At 45.5% G+C, this 20,781-nt stretch overlaps 1 protein-coding gene and 1 pseudogene across 1 annotated transcript; one reads left to right on the top strand and one right to left on the bottom strand.

Annotated features, from left to right (window-relative positions):
• Positions 1-408: 408 nt before the first annotated feature.
• On the bottom strand, positions 409-1,606 carry LOC147446825 (uncharacterized; annotated as a pseudogene).
• Positions 1,607-16,978: 15,372 nt separating this feature from the next.
• Positions 16,979-18,152, top strand: LOC147446824 (GRAS family protein RAM1-like). Its single transcript, XM_086524559.1, has one exon. It carries the CDS (start codon positions 16,979-16,981, stop codon positions 18,122-18,124), a length of 1,146 nt encoding a protein of 381 aa, XP_086380685.1. The 3' UTR covers positions 18,125-18,152.
• The last annotated feature ends 2,629 nt before the right edge of the window (positions 18,153-20,781 follow it).

The raw sequence follows: 20,781 nt of genomic DNA, 5'->3' as shown, positions 1-20,781 counted from the left end.
TACAAGCCCTTTGAGCAGATCAATGTACCTTATGATGCTTTCAACACTTTGTTGATTGATGACACACCACACAAGGGTTTACTTAATCCATCCGGCACTTCTATATCCCCACCTTTGTTTGAAGGGCATCTTCACGACATTTACCTAGAGGATATTTTGGTCCCATATCTGCAAGCAATGTACTTAAGCGCATTAAGCACATCGGAATTTGTACTTACAAATGTACTTAGTAATTCATTGATTATACCTTAAATTGATATTGTCTATCTATCTATGTGTTTCAAATACTCAGAGAGAGAGAGAGAGAGAGAGAGAGAGAGAGAGAGAGAGTGAGCCTTGAGCAAACACTTGATATTAAGATTAAACTAGTCAAAAATGTTACATTTCATTGAAGCCATTCAAGGATGATTACATGGGCACAATTTGAATACGGCCAGAGAGATCTCCACAGAAAAAATGTTTCTCCCTTTGTTGCATTACTCTTCGTCCATTCAGCAAGACAGAAAAGTTTACGGAGTCAATGTCAGCAGTCTCCTGCACTATGTCATGTCGAAGTTGCAAAAGATTGCATTGCTGCCTTATTGTAATTACTCTCATAAGATTTAGGTCTTTGTCCACCACTTCCACGTCCATGACAGCATTGTTTGCCAAACTTGCTGCCTCTTGATCTAGAGGCACAAAGCAACCTTCAACAATGTGAGAAGGCTTGTACCAAAAGGAGATTATTAATGTATGTGTCGCAAGCATATACTTGACAATGAAAGTGTCAAGAGCAATCTCGCAACATATGCCATCTGTTTCTTTCACATACCACCCTCGATCAAGAAGCTTATCACACAAGAGGGAATCAAATGATTTGCAGAGCAGTATTTTTTTATCAACATGTACTTTGCAGGTATGAAATAACTCAACAAAGAGACCAATAGGACAAAAATTTGCAAGTTTCACCAATTTAGTAGGTACAGAGTTTCGGAGAGACCTCTGAGCATCCCTATAGAGCTTGCTCCTCAATGCCTCACTCATTGTTGTGTCGCGAATGGGCCAATCCACAGAGTTCTAGTTGGTTGGTAGTGGAACCTTCACCAACACTCCTCTCTGATTCCTTTGATTGAGTTGGTAGAAATGGTCATAGAAGAAAATACCCTTGTCTGCCAGGCTTTTGCTAGTTCTGCCAGGATATTGCAAGACTCCAATATGAGCATGGGTCACAGAGATGAGACCTATAATGCACTCCAGTGGCTCCCATTCCTCATATGACGAACGATAAACATCTGTGAATGTAATAGAATAGAAACAAATACAAACATCTGTATAACCTAATTATATACCTGTGATAAAAGAAGAAAAAACACAGATTCTCATTTGAAATTAAGATAACATTTATAGAGGAGTACTAAATAATTAACTTACAGTTGCACCGTGGATTATGTACCATGGATACATCGCCGCCATTAGCAATCACATCGGAGTGAGTGAAAACATGTTGAACAAAGACTTCTTTCACAGTCTTCTTACCGACCTCGACTTTGAAATCAAGAACTCTTGCTTTCCATGCAAAACGAAATATGTTTGTTGCTTTCGAGCTTTTTCTCCTTCTTGGCTGCATAAGAACCCAACAACCTTTGCTTATCCTATACTCTTGCCACCTATTATCTGTAGTGAGAGAGTTTGAGATTGAGATAGTGCTTATGCTACTACATGGTCTTCTTGGAACACTAATGGTGAGGCTGGTTGGGGACAGTGTAGAGCAACCTCTAGAACTTCTTGGGCGGGTAGAAGACAAAGCCATAGGTAAAATGGAGGGAGAATGAGGTTTGAAAGCCTTTCATAAAGGTAGTGGATATCTTTTAATGAAGAGAGAGAGCTAGCTATCAATCAGTAGTCAGGTGTCATGAACTTGAAGGCTACTAGCAGTGGGCCCTACTTTGTGAAAGCAAGAAGTTACCTTACGAAAATGGGACAAAACTCAATATTTTAAAATCTTTTCTTTCATTTTTGTGTTGCTTTCCATGTATTTCTACGTTACATAAGGTTGTTGCTCATTGGCTGCGCCTTCTTTTCTCTCTCTTCAATAAGGCCCTGCAAATGACCTCCAAAATTTCCTAATGGGGAGGGAGAGAGAGAGAAAGAGAAACAGACTTTTTCACTACGTCGAGGAAGGTGTCCAACAACAAGGCCAAACTTTGGCAGGTAAAATTGGGCACGCCTTTGGTAGACTGCATGCCTTCAGGCGGCAAAAATCCCACGCACGGAGAAAGTTCCTTACAAATTTGGCGACGCTATAGTGACAAGGTCTAGTGGATCTAACCGTGACAGCTCAGAAGCGGGACTGAGTAGTTCCCTACCGTGTAAGGCCAAACAGTGGCGACGACGAGTTCAAGCTGGCTTCAAATTAAACCTTAGTGAGTAGCGATACACGCTTCCTACTTCTTCATTAGAAGAGCAAGTCAGATAATGCATCGGTGGTCGTCTTCCCCGTGTCCACTCGATTCGTGCCCTTCCTCGCTCTTGCTTTGCATCCTCATATTGTGAAATTCACTTTCATCACTAGATTGTGAAGCATACAAAATCGATTGATTTTAGCCTCTAGATCTTCCGTCGTCTTCTTCTCAACACCGAGATTGCACATGACAATCCCAGATATGCGCTCATCATCTATGGTTCACCATAGCGTGTCTCGGGCTTTATCAAATACGTCTAGCCACTCTCCAATGTAAACTAGGGACTTTGATACCAACCAACGTTCTGCCATGCTACCCTCTGGACGTGCCTTCTGACACACATATCCCTTGAGCGTTTTTATGAAATATTCTAAAAAGAACATCCATCTAGAATATATTGTGCCAGCTATTTCCACCTCATAAACTATGTGAACAAGAAGATGCACTTGAATGGTTAGCATGATAGTAGAAAAGTGTTTCTCCAACATGCACACAACCTCCACAACGTTTAGTTTGGCGAATGGTATGGAGTCTACATGGATCTCCTTTTGTGAGATCCATTGCACCAACTTTGCAAGTTTGTAGATTGTGGTACGGATGTCGAGAGACAAACATCCCTCAATAGCCACCGGTAAAATAAACTGCAAAACACGTCTAGCCATGATATTAAAGTCCACACACGAATTTGTTACACAACTCTCACTATGATATATTCCACTTCAAATATACCTGACACATTTTATACCAGTCGTGTGACTTCAAACAGTAAGCTTTCCTTCTTTAGTGAAACACGTTAGAAGCAAGTGCATTACGCCAGTGGGGTCCACACAAATCGAATGGTCTCTTTTACTTTGCCTTCTTGGGCTCCTGTCAAAATCCATGACGCTTTAGGAAGTTTTATTGATCCATCGAGTGCTGTTTGCGGCCAATATTTCTCCATACGATCCACTTTTCTAAGGTCAACTGTAGCTCCCAAAGTATCTTTCTTGCCGATCAGGATGTCCCACATCAGATTACCCACTTTCTTGAATATGTGCATTGGATCGAGGAAGTGATTGATTATGAGTATGGGTCAACATGGTAACTCGTACCATAGATAGAGTCTCTTCATCCCTGGAGGCAAACCATCATCACACATCTCCTTCTGCTCTAACCATGCTTGTGCAGACATCCTCGGTGGCTCTCATTAGGCAAAATTTGGACTCACAACGAGGCCTTTTAAGGAGTTTGACTTACCTCTCTCTACCAAAATGGGCGCATGGATAAATTTTTGCAAACAAACTCCAAAGTTGGCGGAGGTTTGACAGTTAGAATGTCCTCTTCAAGCTCTATCTATTGATATATAGCACGCCATGAGATTCCTCATATTTTAGAAGATTCTTTTTTGATTCACCTATGATGTGACAACTCTGTCGGAATCTAAGTGAATCAAAAAAAGAATCTTCTAAAATATGAGGAATCTCATGGCGTGCTATATATCAGTAGATAGAGCTTGAAGAGGACATTCTAACTGTCAAACCTCCACCAACTTTGGAGTTTGTTTGCAAAAATTTATCCATGCGCCCGTTTTGGTAGAGAGAGGTAAAGTCAAACTCCTTAAAGGGCCCCTTTGTGAGTCCAAATTTTGCCTAATGCTTCCAAAAAACCATCGCGTAACTCATGATTCTCTGGAAGGTACGCTTGATGACCTTCGTAAATTTTCTTCTTCAGTGAGGGCGCCCAACGTGCATTAAGTCTAGGTCCACATGTGACACATGATCTGTATCTGCTTGTTTGAAGCCCTGCATGTATACACATGACAATAGATAAGCTTGAGAAAAACCAAGATTTATAGTGTTTGAGTTTGAGTATAAATCACCTGAGCATTCTATTAGTCTGGGATAGTCATGCATGGTCCACATTAGAATGCCTCTGATCAAAGCATTCCGTCGACCCGGTGTGTCGGCTCATATCCACCACTTCTATGCCAATCCACAATTGTTGTAGCTTTTCCAATAGTGGACGAAGATACACATCCATATTATTCACTTTATACCACCCCAGCACAATCAAGCTTAGAAACAAGTGCCCCTTCTTGGTAGTCAACCACGAGAGAATGTTGTAGTTGACGATGAAAACAGGCCATACACTATAAGATGTTGACCTCTGACCAGATGGATTTACGCCATCCATAGCCAAGAATATGCGTAAATTTTGAGCTTCCTTGGAAAAATCCGGCCATGTGTCCTCTATATGTTTCCAGGCTGTGCAATCTGCAGGAATCCGTAGCACACCATCCGAAGATCTATTCTCCTCGTGCCATGATGCTAGGGTGGCCATGGACTTGCATTCGAAGAAATGCTTGATGCGAGGAAGTAGAGGAAAGTGTTGCAAAATCTTTTGTGAAATTTTTTGTCCGTGAAGATCTACTCAAAATCTCTCGGAATCACATTTCAGACACTTCTCCATGTCTATGTATTCCCCTCTGAAAAGAATGCAGTCGTTAGGACAAGCGCGAATCAAATTGTAATCCATTTCCAAGTTTTGCAAGATCTTTCTTGCTTCCTCTTTGGAATATGGCATCACATTATCAGCTGGCAGTATGTGCTCTTTGAGCAATCTACACAGCAAAAAAAATGTGGTACACTTGTGTAAGTAATCTATCAAATCATTATACATCTAGAGTTTTTTATTGAAGTAAACACATTGTAATAGATCACCTGAAAAGCACTGTGATGCTAGTGTCACTCCATCCAAACTTTTCCTATTGTTGAGGAGAACCACGAGCACCTTCAATCTAGACACACGTGCTCCATCATACAATGGCATATCGGCTTCACTTTCCATATCATCATAGATAAGCCTTTTTGAATCCATGATCGTCTCGATCATTTCATCAATCTCGGGCCCAAACATAACCTTGTTGGGAATGTGGTCTGCATGATCATCCTTCGAGCTGTCAGAGGCTACATCTTGTGGCCTCACGTATGCTACTTGACCAAAGTGCGTGCGAATACGTCTATTGGGTTGCAAGATTGTTACATGTTGCCCAGTGTAAGAGTCCAACGAGTTATAATTGGCAACAACTCGATCTATAATAGATTGTTACATGTTTCCCAGTGTAAGAGTCCAATGAGTTATAATTGGCAACAACTCGATCTATAATAGATGGATCAAACTCACCAAATTTGCGAACGTGCTGCAAAGAAACGCGTCTTGTTCTTCGCACAGCATGTTTGCGTTGATTACAAGGACATAAGATCCTTGTTGAGGGATAGGTGTTTTGGTTGGACGGCCCCACATCGTCGTCACTACTCATAATGAATGTAAAAAAATTATAACCTAGACATAAATTTAATCTTCTATGCATCCTCTGTCTTTTATCTCTCTCTCTCTCTCTCTCTCTCTCTCTCTCTCTCTCTCTCTCTCTCTCTCTCTCTCTCTCTCTCTCTCTCTCTCTCTCTCTCTCTCTCTCTCTCTAGCTTCATTCACTTGGGAGTCAATTGAAGCATCATGTAGCAAGTGTAATGCATCCCATCTCCCAAACCACTGTATTACTTGGGAGAAATTCAGTGGGTCACGCTTCATACATTACACCACCCATATTGCTCTGAGTACCACACACTACTGAGTGCTCAGCTTTTGGTCACATTCGAACTTATTTCTCTCACATTTTTTCATAACTTAGACCTACACACTTTCCTCTCCCAGCCAAAGTGTGGGCTCTCCATTGCGACTCTCATCACCACAATTTTGGAGCATCGAGAGTCACTCATCAGCCTTACACATACTAATCACATGTAACTTTGGTCCCATAGGTCATATTTGACCTCCGAGGACGATAATAAAATCTCTCTCTCTCTCTCTCTCTCTCTCTCTCTCTCTCTCTCTCTCTCTCTCTCTCTCTCTCTCTCTCTCTCTCTCTCTCTCTCTCTCTCTCTCTCTCTCTGATCACACAGTAAACTACCTCACATTCTCTAGTCATGTCCGATCCCCACACACCTCGGTCTAGAGGTGCACGAAGATCGGAACCACCGGGTTATAATCTTGTCTTTATTGGTCAATGCCTATATTTGTGGATACGAGAAATCTACACACCCACGTCTACATGACAATGCCTATATTTGTGGGTACGAGAAATCTACACACCCACGTCTACATGACAATGCATGTAGTGGACAAAACCCCTTTGCCTCTTCTTTAGTTGTAGCAATTCACAACATCTTAACATCTTTTCACAGCAGATCCTTGTTCAAGGGATTACTGTGCACATTACATGTTGGCCTCCAATCTGAGTATCATGCCGTTGAAAGCTTTCCAACTTAAGGTGGCATCCATAGAGAGGAAGAGAGGGATCATTGTTGGCCTAACTCTAATTTTTTTCCATAATCCCGAAGGTAGACTTTAATATAAAAACTTAATCCAAAATCTAATTTTAAATCTAACCTAATTGAACATATGGTGATTCTGAGCTAATTGAACATGGTTAGGGGTAAGTTAATTGGTGTCAGATTCTGATAGGAATATACATATTGTTGTGTACCCAGTGTTTGCTCTTTGGGCAAAGCCTTGAGCTTAGCTGGAACTCCCCCTTCATTGACATGCCCTAAAATCTAACGTAAATCTAAATCTAATCTAATCTTAAATATAACCTAGCTAACATTAAATCTTGCCTAATCTTAAATCTAAATCTAATCTAATCTTAAACCTAAATGTAATCTAACTTAATCTTAAATTCAACTCAAATGTAATCTAACCTAATCTTAAGTCTAACCTAATTTTGAATTTAGCATAAATTTTAATCATAAGTTAAATGTAATCTAACATAATCTTAGATCTTAATCTAACCTAATCTTAAATGTAATTTTAAATCTAACCTAACCCTAAATCTTAATATAACATTTCATTTCATATTTTCTCTACTTTTTTTATCTATCTCTCTCTCTCTCTCTCTCTCTCTCTCTCTCTCTCTCTCTCTCTCTCTCTCTCTCTCTCTCAATGTGTGTGTGTATGCATTCTTTGTTTATGCATGTGTGTGTAATTTTCACACACACAACTCTTTTCCTCTCTCAATGTGTGTGTGTATGCATTCTTTGTTTATGCATGTGTGTGTAATTTTCACACACACACACACACACGTTGTGTCTTATAGAGAGAGAGAGAGAGAGAGAGAGAGAGAGAGAGAGATTGAGAGGGAGAGAGAGAAAGAGGGGAAGGGAACATGAGAGGGAGGAGAGAGAAGGAGCATACCTAGTTCTCCTTCCTCTCCTCGTCAGTGTGTGTGTGTGTGTGTGTACATGTGTGTGGGGGGGGGGGGGGGGGGAAGAGAGAGAAAGAGGGAGAGGCGTCGGTTTACCTGTTTTGCTAGAGCACCGAAACTTAGATCTGAGATTTGAGTTTTTGGTGCTCTCGGTTTATTTTTTACCCTTGTCGGCGTTGGTGCAGCCAAAGTTGGTCCGAGCTAGGACATGGTCTATGCCAGGCAAAGGCAACAATCGAGTGCAATGCAGAAAGCTAGGGCAGGTGCCAAGGCCCTAGGCAGCCAAAGGGTAGCAGGAATGTATACTTGAAGTGGTTTTTTAGGCCAAAAATGGGTGTCATATGGTCCAGATGGGATGGCAGATGAAGGTGTCTGAAATGCAAAGTCAGTGTCCAAAAGTGTAGTGCTCAGGGTACTCTAGAAGCTAGTCCAGACGGCTCGTCAAACGAAGCCCCAATGCTCAAGATATTGCAGTTTAAAGGAAGAGTGTGTAGCAGATCCCCGACGGACAAGGCAGTTGGGGACAGGTGGCCCAGGCAGGTGTGAGCGGATACATGTGTAGAGCTTGAATTATGGAGCATGCCTGTCTTCTCGGATTCCGAATCGGAGCTCCGATGTGCAAGGTATGAGTTGTTGAATGTTTTTCGGGGGCCGGGTCTGAGCCCACTTGCCCGCCTTGAAGAATGTGCTATCTGGCATCTTTTGAGCCTCGCCAAGGTTCTCAATGATAGGGTGAGTTATATGGAGCTAGCATGAATCGACTACGCATCAATCGGATGCTTGGTTAGCCGGATACAGAAAGATGGAGTTGGGAACCGTGGGCAGTGAAAGGTTGCAGATGATTTTTTCCGTTTTTGGTTGCCTCGGATCACGGGCCTGGAAAAGTCGAGAAGCGATGAGGATTATGTTGAAGCAAGTCAGAAATGCAAATTTTCATCTGGGCTTTGCGGCTTGGCAGTAGGACATTGGAGCAATGGAAGGGAGTCTGGAGAAGAGGGCCAAAAAAAGGGTTTTTTATATACTTTTTCGAAGGTTTTTATGACCCTTGGGGATGCAGTTAAACGGGGAGCTGCCACGTGGCACCGAATAATCCCATAGGCGGTGCTCGGGCTTGGGGTGCGAGTCTATAAGGCCTGGACGACAGCACCTCAAAGGGCATCAAAGGGGGAGCGTGAGCTCTTGGCTATGGTGGAGAGCGAGGGCGGCATTGCGTGAGCGCACGGCTGGTGGTGCTGGGCGGATATGCCAGGGTTTTAGCGGTGGCCGGCGAGGAGGGGCCTATAGGGCGCCCGCGCGTGAGGGTTTGGTAGCGTCGCGATGACGTGGCAACTCTTGGGAGGGGCACATGCCCGTGGCCATCAAAGGCCCGCCATCTTTTAGAATAGAGGGAGTGTGGGCAATAGCGACATCGCTATTGCCTCCCCTCCCCGGTGTGTGGATAAGGGAAGCTTCCCACAGAGGTGAAGAGAGGTCAAGGTGGCCAGGGGATTGGGTGCAAAAGGAGGAGTTCTCGCAGCGGGCAAGGTGAAAGAGACAGCTCAAAGACAAATGAAAGGAGCAAGAGGGCGTTCCAAGGCCAGGCAAAGGCAAAGAGCAAAGGCCGTCCGAGCAAGGCATCCTAGGGGCAAAAGAGCCAGTTGAGGCCGGACAAATCAAGACCGGACAAGGCAAAGGCCGGAACCAAAGAGGGCAAAAGAGGAGTCGGATAGAGAGAGGGAGAGACAAAGTCAAGCATATAGGGCAGTGCAAGGTTGAGGCCATAAGGGTAAAAAATGAAAAAGATAAAAAATAAAAAGAGCCAGGGGCAATAGCGACGTCGCTAATGCCCCCCCCCCCCCCCCCCCCCCCCCCCCCCCAAGTGCAAAAGAGAGAAAGAGGGTAGATAGAGAAAGGCGGTGCCCCCCTTCCCAAAAGATACCAAAAAAGGGTGCCCCATGGACCAATTAGATAGCAGTTTCCTCAAATTAAACCCCCCCCCCCACTATAAAGGCCAAAAATTAATCAAATGAGGGGCTTCTTCTTAGGCTTTTTCCTTGGCTTGTGGAGCCCATTGGAAGCCTGCAAAGGGGAGCTTTTGGACAGAGGAGTGTGCCTATCAAGCCCTTTGTATTTTTTCTTGTGTAAATGGCCATGGTGATGGCATTGTAAGCATGTGTGCGTGTTTTGCGAAGTTCAATCTAGTCACTGTTGCCCTTTCTCGCTGTTGTTTCCCCTTCCCCCTTCTCTAATTTCTCCTAGTTTCATGTTTCCCCTGGGTGCTGGCTGTGTGGAAGTGTGTGCCCCCCCGGACCGACGGTGTTTTGAGTGAGAGAGTGAGATTGAGTGGTTGTGTGTGTGTGTGTGTGTGTGTGTGTGTGTGTGTAAGGGTGGAGACAGACCATGGCAGTAGGTGTGCGTCGTATGGTGCATTTGTGGAGTGTGTGAGCAGTGGAAATGGAGCAAGCAGTGCTCTGCTGGTGTGAGTTATATGTTCAAAGGTGTTTTTCGAGAGGATAGGGGTGTTGTGGATACCCTGAGCTATAGAGAGGCCCTTGTGTTTGTGCCGGGCGTGTTCCCCCATTCCCCCTCTCCATCTTCTGGTGCCCCCACTGAGGAGTATGCTGATGCTACTAATTAATTCAAAGCGGTGATTTTTGTGATGCCAAAGGTGCGGCCTTTGAAGAGCAGGTGCTGCTAGTGATGGCTTGGGCGAGATTTCCCATTTTCACTGGGGTTGAAGATGCGGAAACTTGGTTTCAAGACTACGGATTGTTCGTGTTGGAAAGCGGTTTATCGAGAGAAGATGGTGCGGTACAGCTGTTCCCCCTCCTAGTTCGTGGTAAAGCAAAGCTATGGTTCAATAGCCTTGGTAAAGAAGAAAAAACTGATTGCGAGGCCCTGGAGACAGCTTTTCGAAGCAGATTTGTTGCGGATGCGCAGCTGGATGAAGTAAAGCGGAAGCTAGACAGTTTGAAGCAAAGCTTGGAGGGAGATTTTCAAGTGTTCAAGTGGGAGTTCGAGGCCCTTTGGGGGAAATTGATCAAGGTAACTGCTGCAGAGAATGCCAATTTTTGAAATTGTGTAAATTCATGGATTGCTTGCATGAGGAGGTGCGAGATAAAGTGGAAATAGATGGTCCAATGTCATATGAAGAGGCAGTAGCTCTAGCGAGAGGGAGAACCAAGAAGATTTTGAAGAAGCGCGAGGCAAGGCGGTGTTTGCAAGGTGTAATGATGCCAAGGCAGTGTGAGGCGATGGTAGCCGAGCCACAGGTGATGCAAAGAGGAATGCAAGTGCGAGAAGAACCAGGGGTTCTTTGGCTACAAAGAGACAAGGTGGTTCCTATGCCAAAGATGCTGCTAGAGCGGTTCCAGTTGTGGAGGAAGTGCAAGTGGTTCCAGAGTGGACAAAGGATGTGCTGCCGAGTTCGAGTGCGGCTGTTGAAGCTCCATGAAGTGCGGTAAAGAGCAAGGAGTGCGGTTTGCAGACGAGGTTGAAGCGGTGAAGCTGGAGGAAATTCCTGAGCTTGAAACCGAAGAGGAGACTGGATCGAGTGATAGTATCTCTATGGATGCAGACACGAGTTGGGAGACCGGGCCATCCCAATCCAGGTATGATGAGTTTGACCTCTTACATGTGAGTGGAGAGGCAGTGAATATGTGCAAGGAGCAACATGAAGTGCAAGCAGAAGTGCTTAGTGAAGACCGAGTGGAGCATTCTAGGCCTACAAGTGATAATGTGCAGGTAAAGCTGGTGTGTAGTGCCATGCTAATGGCCATGTTGGTGAAGATAGCAGTAGAGTATGCCATAGTGGTGCAGCAGGTGCAAAGTTTTGCCAAAGGGTTAGGGCAATTGTACCTATGGAAGAGAATGAGGAGGAGGTGATAGAGAACAAGTTTCTCTCTTCCTTGGCAGAGATTGATGATGCAGCAGTAGAAGAGCAGGTGGTTGAAACGGACAAGCAGGTGGTGCTTATCGACCTTGAAGGGCCAATTGATGAGGAGGAGCTCGACAATGCTGGAATTGAGTTCATGACAGGTGAGAAGGACAGAGAAGAGTTAAAGAAGGAGGTGCTTCCTATGCAGTTGGTGCCCTCTATGGCAAGTGATGCGGACTCCAAGGCGGTGTCCAAGCTTTGTAAGGAGGTCTGTGAGTGGTGGTTGAAGGGAATGCTAATCAAGGTAGCTATGGAGTGTGTTGTCGAGCAGGTACAGGATCTGCTAGACGAGGATCTCGCTTTACATGGATGGGAGGGCGGGTCAGGTAGGTCGCGAGTGTTGATTGAGCAGGATGGTGAGCACGAAGGTGCTCTATTTGGTGTTCTTGAAGGTGCTTTGTTGCGAGTGGCCAGTTTGCCAAGGAGTGCTTGGAGTGGTAGAGGTATGATGTTGACAGTTTGGATATGCAGTTGGATGTGTGCCTTAGTGTGGCACTATGCGAGGGTGTTGCACGTAGATGGAGAAGACCAATGCAAGGTGTTGGAGGGTGATGACAGATAAAGCAAGGGGTTGGGCAACCCGCATGAGCAAAGGTGGCGGGTAGCAGATATCATTTTTGTACATATGCTAGGTGGTTTTGCAGTGTACAGGGAGTCTGTTTTGGGTGTGCAGCTTTTTAGTGCAATAAGTCCATGTGTGGTTGAACATAAATGTTCAACGAGGGGGTGGGCAATGATGGTGCAGCCAAAGTTGGTCCGAGCTAGGAGATGGTCTATGCCAGGCAAAGGCAATAGTCGAGTGCAATGCAGAAGGCTAGGGCAGGTGCCAAGGCCCTAGGCAGCCAAAGGGTAGTAGGAATGTATGCTTGAAGCGGTTTTTTAGGCCAAAAATGGGTGCCATATGGTCCAGATGGGATGGCAGATGAAGGTGTCCGAAATGCCAAGTCAATGTCCAAAAGTGTAGTGCTCAAGGTACTCTTGCAGCTGGTCCAGACGGCTCGTCAAACGGAGCCCCGATGCTCAAGATATTGCAGTTTAAAGGAAGAGTGTGTAGCAGATCCCCGACGGACAGGGCAACTAGGGATAGCTGGCCCAGGCAGGTGTGAGCGGATACATATGTAGAGCTTGAATTATGGAGCATGCCTGTCTTCTCGGATTGCGAATCGGACCTCCGGTGTGCAAGTTATGAGTTGTTGAATGTTTTTCGGGGGCCGAGTCTGAGAGCCCATTTGCCCACCTTGAAGAATGTGCCATCTGGCATCTTTTGAGCCTCGCCAAGGTTCTCAATGAGAGGGTGAGTTATATGGAGCTAGCACGAATCGACTGCGCGTCAATCGGATGCTTGGTCGGCCAGATACAAAATACAATTAAAAAAATGTTTTGCACCTTCTCTACTCCTGCCTACCTTGTGCAGTAAACAAAAAATAAACACCAAAAGATTGAACCTTGTCTTCTCCTGCTCCCATGATGAATATTGCGTGGCAACAATAGTGGATAGAATCTTTAAAACAACACACACACCCTTTCTAGCCTTTCCTATAGAATACACAGAACCTCAAAAACAGCAACACAACCTACACTTAGAGTTTGCACACAAGATGTTCTTCGGCAAAGGTGCCAAAAATGTCGACTACGGGTGCCTTGACATGCGTTGTGTGTGAGCCACCAAGGTTGCAAGCACAAAATCTTGCTACAGACAAACTCAATAAGTGTGGACGGTGTGTCACTCACCTCTCTACGTTGTCGTCAAAGTGGGAATCTCGTGTGCTGCAATAAAGAAGGAGCTCGCCTCTGCTGCTCAACCGCCTCGCCGTTGCCATATTTTTGTTGATGCTCGATTGCACACACCCTCTCTCTCTCTCTCTCTCTCTCTCTCTCTCTCTCTCTCTCTCTCTCTCTCTCTCTCTCTCTCTCTCTCTCTCTCTCCTCTTATCACCAATCACCCAATCAATGATCATGCACATAAGGGACCGACAAGCTTGGTCCATGACTAACTAAAAATAATAAGAATGATGTCATGGCTTAACAAGAGATTTCCAAATTGAATGTCTTTGACCATCTATTTATATAAAAGGACAACCTACAAATAATCAATTTACCCGTGCTAAGCACATTAGACGCCACGTCTGGGTCTTTGAAGATGAAGAGATGATGGTTTATTTAGGTAGAGATTGGTTGTTTCGAGTTTAGCCCCCATACTACCCCAGTTTGTTTTGATCCACGGTTTGAGGAACTTAGCTAGAAGGCAGGGTCTTGTAGTAACCCTACCATAGATCTTGATTCCATGTCCACTACAAGCTTCTTAATCTGAGTAGCAAAGAAGGTAAGAAGGGCTTATCTTGAGGAGGTTTTTCCTTGCAATCCCAAGGAGGTCCCCAGCTTTCTGCACAGAAAAGTTTTTGGGCAGGTAGATGGGTGGGCCCATCGGGATAGACATCAGCGGGGTGCGGATTCGATCCCGCGTTGCTTTGGAGATTTGACTACCCACCATGGCTGGGGGAGGACAGCTAGAAAGCCTTTGTAAGCCTTTCTCTCCACTCAAGAGGAAGTACCTGGTACACCAGAATCAAAGACAGGAGGGGCAAAAGACATAGAGGGTACATTCGGGAGAATGAGTTAACGATGAGGGAGGCTATTGCCAACATCCCAAGCGTTGAAGGAGGAGTTATTATGACAAGAGAGAGGCAAGGGTCACAAGGGCGACGATTTGACTACGCCCTAGCCCCACAGGTTAGCTCTCTAGGGTTAACTCCTTCGTGCTCATGAAAAGTCATCACCACTTACTTTGCTTCGTTCTTTGTGCTATTCTTTACTGTTTATGAAATAGGGATTTCCCAATGGGGAGGACAATTGGCCTCTCTCACCATAACAAGAGAAAAGAAACAAGAAAAAGACAAAGACCAAGTTTTTACTACTAGCCTACAAGGTTGGAACAAAAGACTCAATTATTGGAAAAGAATGAAAGCTTGTACGCATCAAAAGGGCCAAGGGGAGAGAGACAAGGTGGCCAAGGATGTGGCGCCTCTACTTCCTCTAAACCCCCGTCACCTGCATGCAGCTCAGCCTTCTGCCTTGAGAATTACACCTGCCCACTGCCCAGTGCCCACCATTGCAAGCCTGCAGGCGCCAGCTCTTGCTCTCAATTCTAATTTGACTCACTCTACTCTCTAGCTGCTACTTGCAGCTGAAGATTGCTGCATGCACACGCACCCGCGCTCACTCACAATTGGATGCCTCTGGTTGCGAATGAGCTGACTCATTAAAGCGCACCCATTATTCTTGATCATCTACACGTCAAAGAAAACAACTCTGCAGAGCAAGGATCAATCCAGTCATTCAATTATAAAGCAAACCAGGATCATTAATCCAAATTCATCATAAGAAGAGATCCAAGGCAATAGCCTGTTTAATGATGTTATGCCAGTTAGGATTTTCCCATGTTCTTCAACTCCAAAGAGGACCATTCCTTCAGACCCATGAGTAACAGAAGAGAAGGCAACAGCTTGTCCAATCTCTATCACAATCTGGCTATGTAGTGAGAATTGTTTGTGTGGGTGCCTACAGACCCGGTCTCGATTCACAACTAGGTCATCATGTGCCTCTTCACAACTCCAACTTCCATGGATATGAAGCCTTGCGCCATGCTTTCATTAGAGTTTGATCACTTCTCCTTGATGTATGAATCAACAGTACTACCATACTCATAACCCACAAACTTGCCCTTCTTCAGTAAGAGGTAGAAAATGTCTTGCCTTGCCTTTGACACCAGTCACCCCAAAATTGAGTGCTAAACCAAAAATTGTAGACTGCCTCAACATGCAAGACTCTCTCTGTGGCAGCATGAATATGGGTGTTGCAGCGGCACCAAGGTCCCCGGCCCATAGCTCATTCTCTAAGGATCTCATCATCCTGGATGCACCCACCTCTCCTTTACATGAATCATTCTCAATCTCGGCTATGGCAGCAGCCTGCTGCGATGATCTTGCACATACGCCCATCAACCATTCCACACCATCTAGCTCAAAAGGGGACTTGCAAGGAGCTATGGAAGAGTCTCCAGAAAGCCCTAATTTATCATCTAACTGGCTATCAGACATGATAGATGAGCTCATAGAACCAGCTCTGTATGACTCTCCCATGCTCTTCTCTCCCTCACATGAATACTCCTCCTCTCAAGGTACTTTGACACCTTCATACTCATCAATAAGTGATGACTTTACTCATGATAGCAGACAGGATCTCTCGGGGTCACCCACATTTCTTGCCTCCTCGACATCGACATATGCAGAAGACGGGGTGGAGTCCCAAAACCCTTTTTATCATTTTCATCATAATGATCAGATTCCTCCCAAGCACAATATGCAGCTTAACGATTCAGGATATCTTAGGCGCCAAGTGCATACGCACGCAAGCAAGCATCACACACAAGGCTACCATCTTCACCATCAGCCTAGAAAGCAAAATGGCATCATTGATGATGTAAATAGCCAGCAGAAGCGATATGAAGAGAAATCTCAATTCTCCAAATACATGAATACCGGACACGACAGGACCATGATGCAAGGCACAAAGTTTTCAAATATTGGTCAGCATTCAACTGCACTGCACAAAGCATTGAGTGCACCTCAGTTAAGCAAACTGGATTATGCTACAAGGTCTCCAAGGAGACCAAATCCTCCTCTTCAGATATCTATAGCACCTGGCCAGTCTAGTAAGCTTGTCAAGAAGAACAATACGTTGCAGACAAGCCAGTCGGAGTACGGTGGCTTTTTACGGAGGAGCTCGGGCAACAATATGGTTGGCTCTGAAAGCACCTCCCCTCTCTACCCTCCTGACTCCCCTCCTTGTAACCTTCCAAGTTCTCTACCTTCTCATCTGGGGTACTTGTCCTACAGAGTAGGTGGTAAACCTGGAAGCCAAATGCAGCCACCGCATCAACGAGGAGGCCGGCCAGCATCATCTTTACACCGGAATGCTTCCATGCAAACTTCTATAACTTCTTTTGTTTCAGGCAGTCACATGCGTGAATCGATGGCTCCACTACAGCAGAGTTCCAAGCTGCCCATGGTGCACCTATCTGAAATGGTATGAGTGCCAGCACCCCTCTATTAAAGAAAATGATCTCATCCTCACACAATCATGCAGATTCATGTGTAGATAGCATGGATAAGGCTCTTTATTGCATCCTTTGCATGCATGTGGATAAAATTCATTGCATCAACTTTTCTGGCATATTATGTTGTAGAGGGGCCCATAAAAAATAAATTTGTACAAAACTGTACACCATATTGCAAAAACACCTAATTCAAGGCATTTGCACTTATTGGACCCAAATTGTTATAATCCCATATCTGTGGATTTCTTGCAATATCTGATGCCAGCATGATTTATGTGCAGCAGAGACAAGACAGCGGTTTGCGCCTGGTTCACCTTCTCTTAGCCTGTGCCGAGGCCGTGGCCAAAGAGAATTACTTCGAGGCAAAGGAGATCTTGCTCCATTTGAAGCAGGTGGCATCCAAACAAGGGGACTCAATACAGAGGGTGGCTGCCTACTTCACTGAGGCCCTCCATGCAAGACTGACGCGAAGCGGAGGCAGGTCATATGTGGCTTTGCGCACAGCTTTCGACCCCAGTTCAGCCAACGAAGTCCTTGCAGCTTATCAAATTTTGTATCAGGCATGTCCGTATGTGAAATTTGCTCATTTCACATCAAATCAGGCCATCTTTGAGGCCTTTGAAGGGGAGAAAAGAGTGCACATAGTGGACTTGGACATCATACAAGGATATCAGTGGCCTGCATTCATACAAGCACTGGCGGCACGGCCGGGCGGGGCACCCTGCCTTCGCATAACGGGAGTGGGCACGCCATTGGAGGCGGTGCAAGAGACGGGCAAGCGACTATCCGAGCTGGCAGAGTCATTGAGAGTGCCATTTGAGTTCCACCCAGTGGGGGAGAGGCTGGAGAATTTGAAATCCCACATGCTGCAGAGGAGGATAGGGGAGGCATTGGCAGTGAATTCATGCGATAGGCTACATAGGCTACTATCAGAGCCAGTGAGTCCTCTCTTCGGGGTGCTGCATATGCTGAGGGAGCAGGCACCAAGCATATTCACACTGGTGGAGCAAGAGGCAAGCCACAATGGGCCCTTCTTTCTGGGGAGGTTCTTGGAGGCACTGCACTACTACTCGGCAATTTTCGACTCGCTGGACGCGACGCTGCCACAGACGAGCCCCGAGAGGGCCAAGGTGGAGCAGCTGGTGTTTGCCAATGAGATAACAAACATAGTGGCATGTGAGGGGGGGGAGAGGGTGGAGAGGCATGAGAAGCTGGACAAGTGGAGGCAGATAATGGAGGGCATGGGCTTTGAGAATGTGGCCCTCAGCCCCAATGCCGTCAACCAATCCAAGCTTCTCCTGGGGCTCTACCCTTGTGATGGCTACACTCTCGTGGAAGACCAAGGAAGCTTGCTTCTTGGCTGGCAAGAGCGCCCCATTGTTGCTGCCTCTGCATGGCGCTGCATTTCTTGACGCTAGCTGAGAGCTGTTTCTACTACTAATCTACACTAAGTTAGCTGATCATTTCCTTAGTATTAATGCTTTGACCATCCTGTAATCTTCCCATGATGTCACATATCACATATAGGATTCAATTCTGTTCATCACAGGTTAATAATATTATTTATTCTTTCTAAGTCATAGAGTCACCAGCTCTCTCTCTCTCTCTCTCTCTCTCTCTCTCTCTCTCTCTCTCTCTCTCTCTCTTCCTAAGTCATAGAGTCACCAGCTCTCTCTCCTCAGCTAGCAGGGAAATGGATTCTAGTGTTACTATATGCTGATGATATTGTGCCGATCTCTGACTCTCCAGAGGGGATGCAACGTCATTTGGATGCTCTGCATACATTTGCTCGTGACAGTAGATTGTCTGTCAACCTGGGGAAAACCAAGGTTATGGTGTTCAACACCACACCACAGTGGGTCAGGAGGTCGGCACCCACATTTACATATGGCCAGGAGATTGTGGGGTACAAAAATGCATATACTTATCTTGGGGCAGTCTTTGGTGGACGAGTGTTTTCACTAAGGAGAGCATCAGAGACTAGACTGACGAGAGCATATGCAGCTTTGGGAGGACTGAAGAGGATGTGTTTGCAGGTTCAATTTCAGGAACCGCGAACAAAGCTCTAGCTTTTTGACACTCTAGTGACTGATCCAGCTATGCTCTATGGAGTTCAGGTGGGGACCCTCAGTAGACCACCATGGGAGATATGGCAACACAGATGGATGGAGATGTATAGAGAGGCCTCTGGTCTCTATGATCGCTCGGATGATTTGGGCTAAGGCCTCAGTGCCACATGAGATTATCCGATCCGAGCTAGCCCCCCCCCCCCCCCCCTCTCGTGGTGGAGGCATTGACTAGATCAGTATCCTTTATGCACGGTGTATGGGATCTCCCTAGGGGCAAATACGCTCGGCTTGCCCTGGAGTCATCTCGACAACTAGCTCTATAAGGCGCTACAGCATGTTGGTATGGACAGATGACAGCATGGTTTCAGTCACATGGTTTCAACATGGATAGATTGCCTCCGTTTCAATACTCCTTGGATGCACCCTCCCTATCTCTCACATAGAGAGAGATCATCAGACTCATACACCAGGATCTGATTCAACTAGATACCAGGTTCACATGGATACAGCCGACACAGGAGTTGGGCACAAAGATGGCCTTCTACAGAGAGCATCTTCTCCAACTCACGGAGGACGGTTTTGTGACTAGGCCTGCATACATGGATACGCACTTATCTCATGGCATTTGGCCGATTTTGAGGGGTGTCAATAGGCGCCAGGATATGTAACTTAGAGCCAGAGACAGAGCTGCACTACACATGTCATTGCCTGGTGTAACATTTAATGGTCTAGTAACTTGTGTGTAGCGGAAAATAACATAGACATAGTGAGCATTTCATTAGAATAGATTCCTAATGAGCATAGCGAGAGTGCTTGGATGGAGAGAGCAACAAAAGCATAACATCTAGTTAGATAGGCATGAACAATACTTCAAAAAGAGAGAGAAATTAAGCTATTGACAACTTTTGAGGACCGGATTCACATGGAGCCGGTTCCCCCTCCAAAAGGCTTTGTATTATAGGTTTCCTCCATCGAGGGAGACATTTTACAATACAATACTTTGTGTTCCTTCAATAACTTGCTGGTGCAATGAAGATGGAAGCTTCAAGCACCAAGCTCACACTTGTAAAACACAACAGCAATCCCCTCACGGTCTCAGACCCAAGACCTCACACACCTTCGAAGATGGTGAGAGCTAGCGGGGTATGAGAGTAGATCGAGAGGAAGGAGTATTCTTACGAGAAAGAAGTATGTCTTCTCACATAATCACTCGTAGTAGCTTAGCATAGCTTAGTAATTAGCATGGTAGAGGATATGAGCATGCATTGGAGCTTGGCTCTTGGTTGGATTTGCATCACAAAGCCAAGAGTTGTTGGTGTAGGCCTCTCTTCTCACAAGCTTGGAGTAGATGATGAGCTTTCCATTAAAGCTTGAGAAGGAGATAGTCTTCTTTACTCCACACATGAGATTGTGTGAGTGTGTAAGTGATAATGCCTTGCAAAAATCAGCCCCCTTTCTCTCTCTTGGTCGACTCCTCTTGGTAATTGCACCTGCTGGCATCCTATTGGACCCTGCAAAGCTTAGCCAGTCACAATTAAGAAGCATAAGTGATAGCCTTCTGACATGTGTCCCCCTTTCCCCTTTTGTGAGACCTTTAGGTATTTAAATAATTCAATTAATCTCTCATTGGACCCCTTAGTCTTCTGGCCAATAGGAATCAGGCAAGCCATGAAGGAGTACGAGCGGAAGTGCGACGCGAGAGAGAGTGCGAGAAGAAGAGCACGACGATATGGTGAACTCGCTCTACTGTAATGTGTAGAGCATAGTGAGTTCTTATTAGGTTTTTACAAAAGAATATGTGTACATACCTGGCGACCCGCCCACTTACCTGGGCGACCACATTGGGCTTTATACCCCAACAACCTCCCACTTAAAGTCCAATGTGGTACTTTAAGTGTGAGAGAAGCTACTATACAAGCTAATATACAAGAGATGTAGAGAAGTGATGTACTACCCTACACCTAACTGCTTGCGAAAATGCGCAAAGCTCTATGAGGGAA

This window comes from Adiantum capillus-veneris, chromosome 11 (genome assembly GCF_014529385.1).
Source record: "Adiantum capillus-veneris isolate H3 chromosome 11, ASM1452938v2, whole genome shotgun sequence".
Classification (NCBI taxonomy): domain Eukaryota; kingdom Viridiplantae; phylum Streptophyta; class Polypodiopsida; order Polypodiales; family Pteridaceae; genus Adiantum; species Adiantum capillus-veneris.
This window is presented reverse-complemented; position numbering and strand designations above follow the sequence as displayed.

What these genes read in the sequence shown, in the direction of transcription:
- LOC147446824 (XM_086524559.1), top strand. Translation starts at nt 16,979, where the DNA reads ATGATTTATGTGCAGCAGAGACAAGACAGCGGTTTGCGCCTGGTTCAC.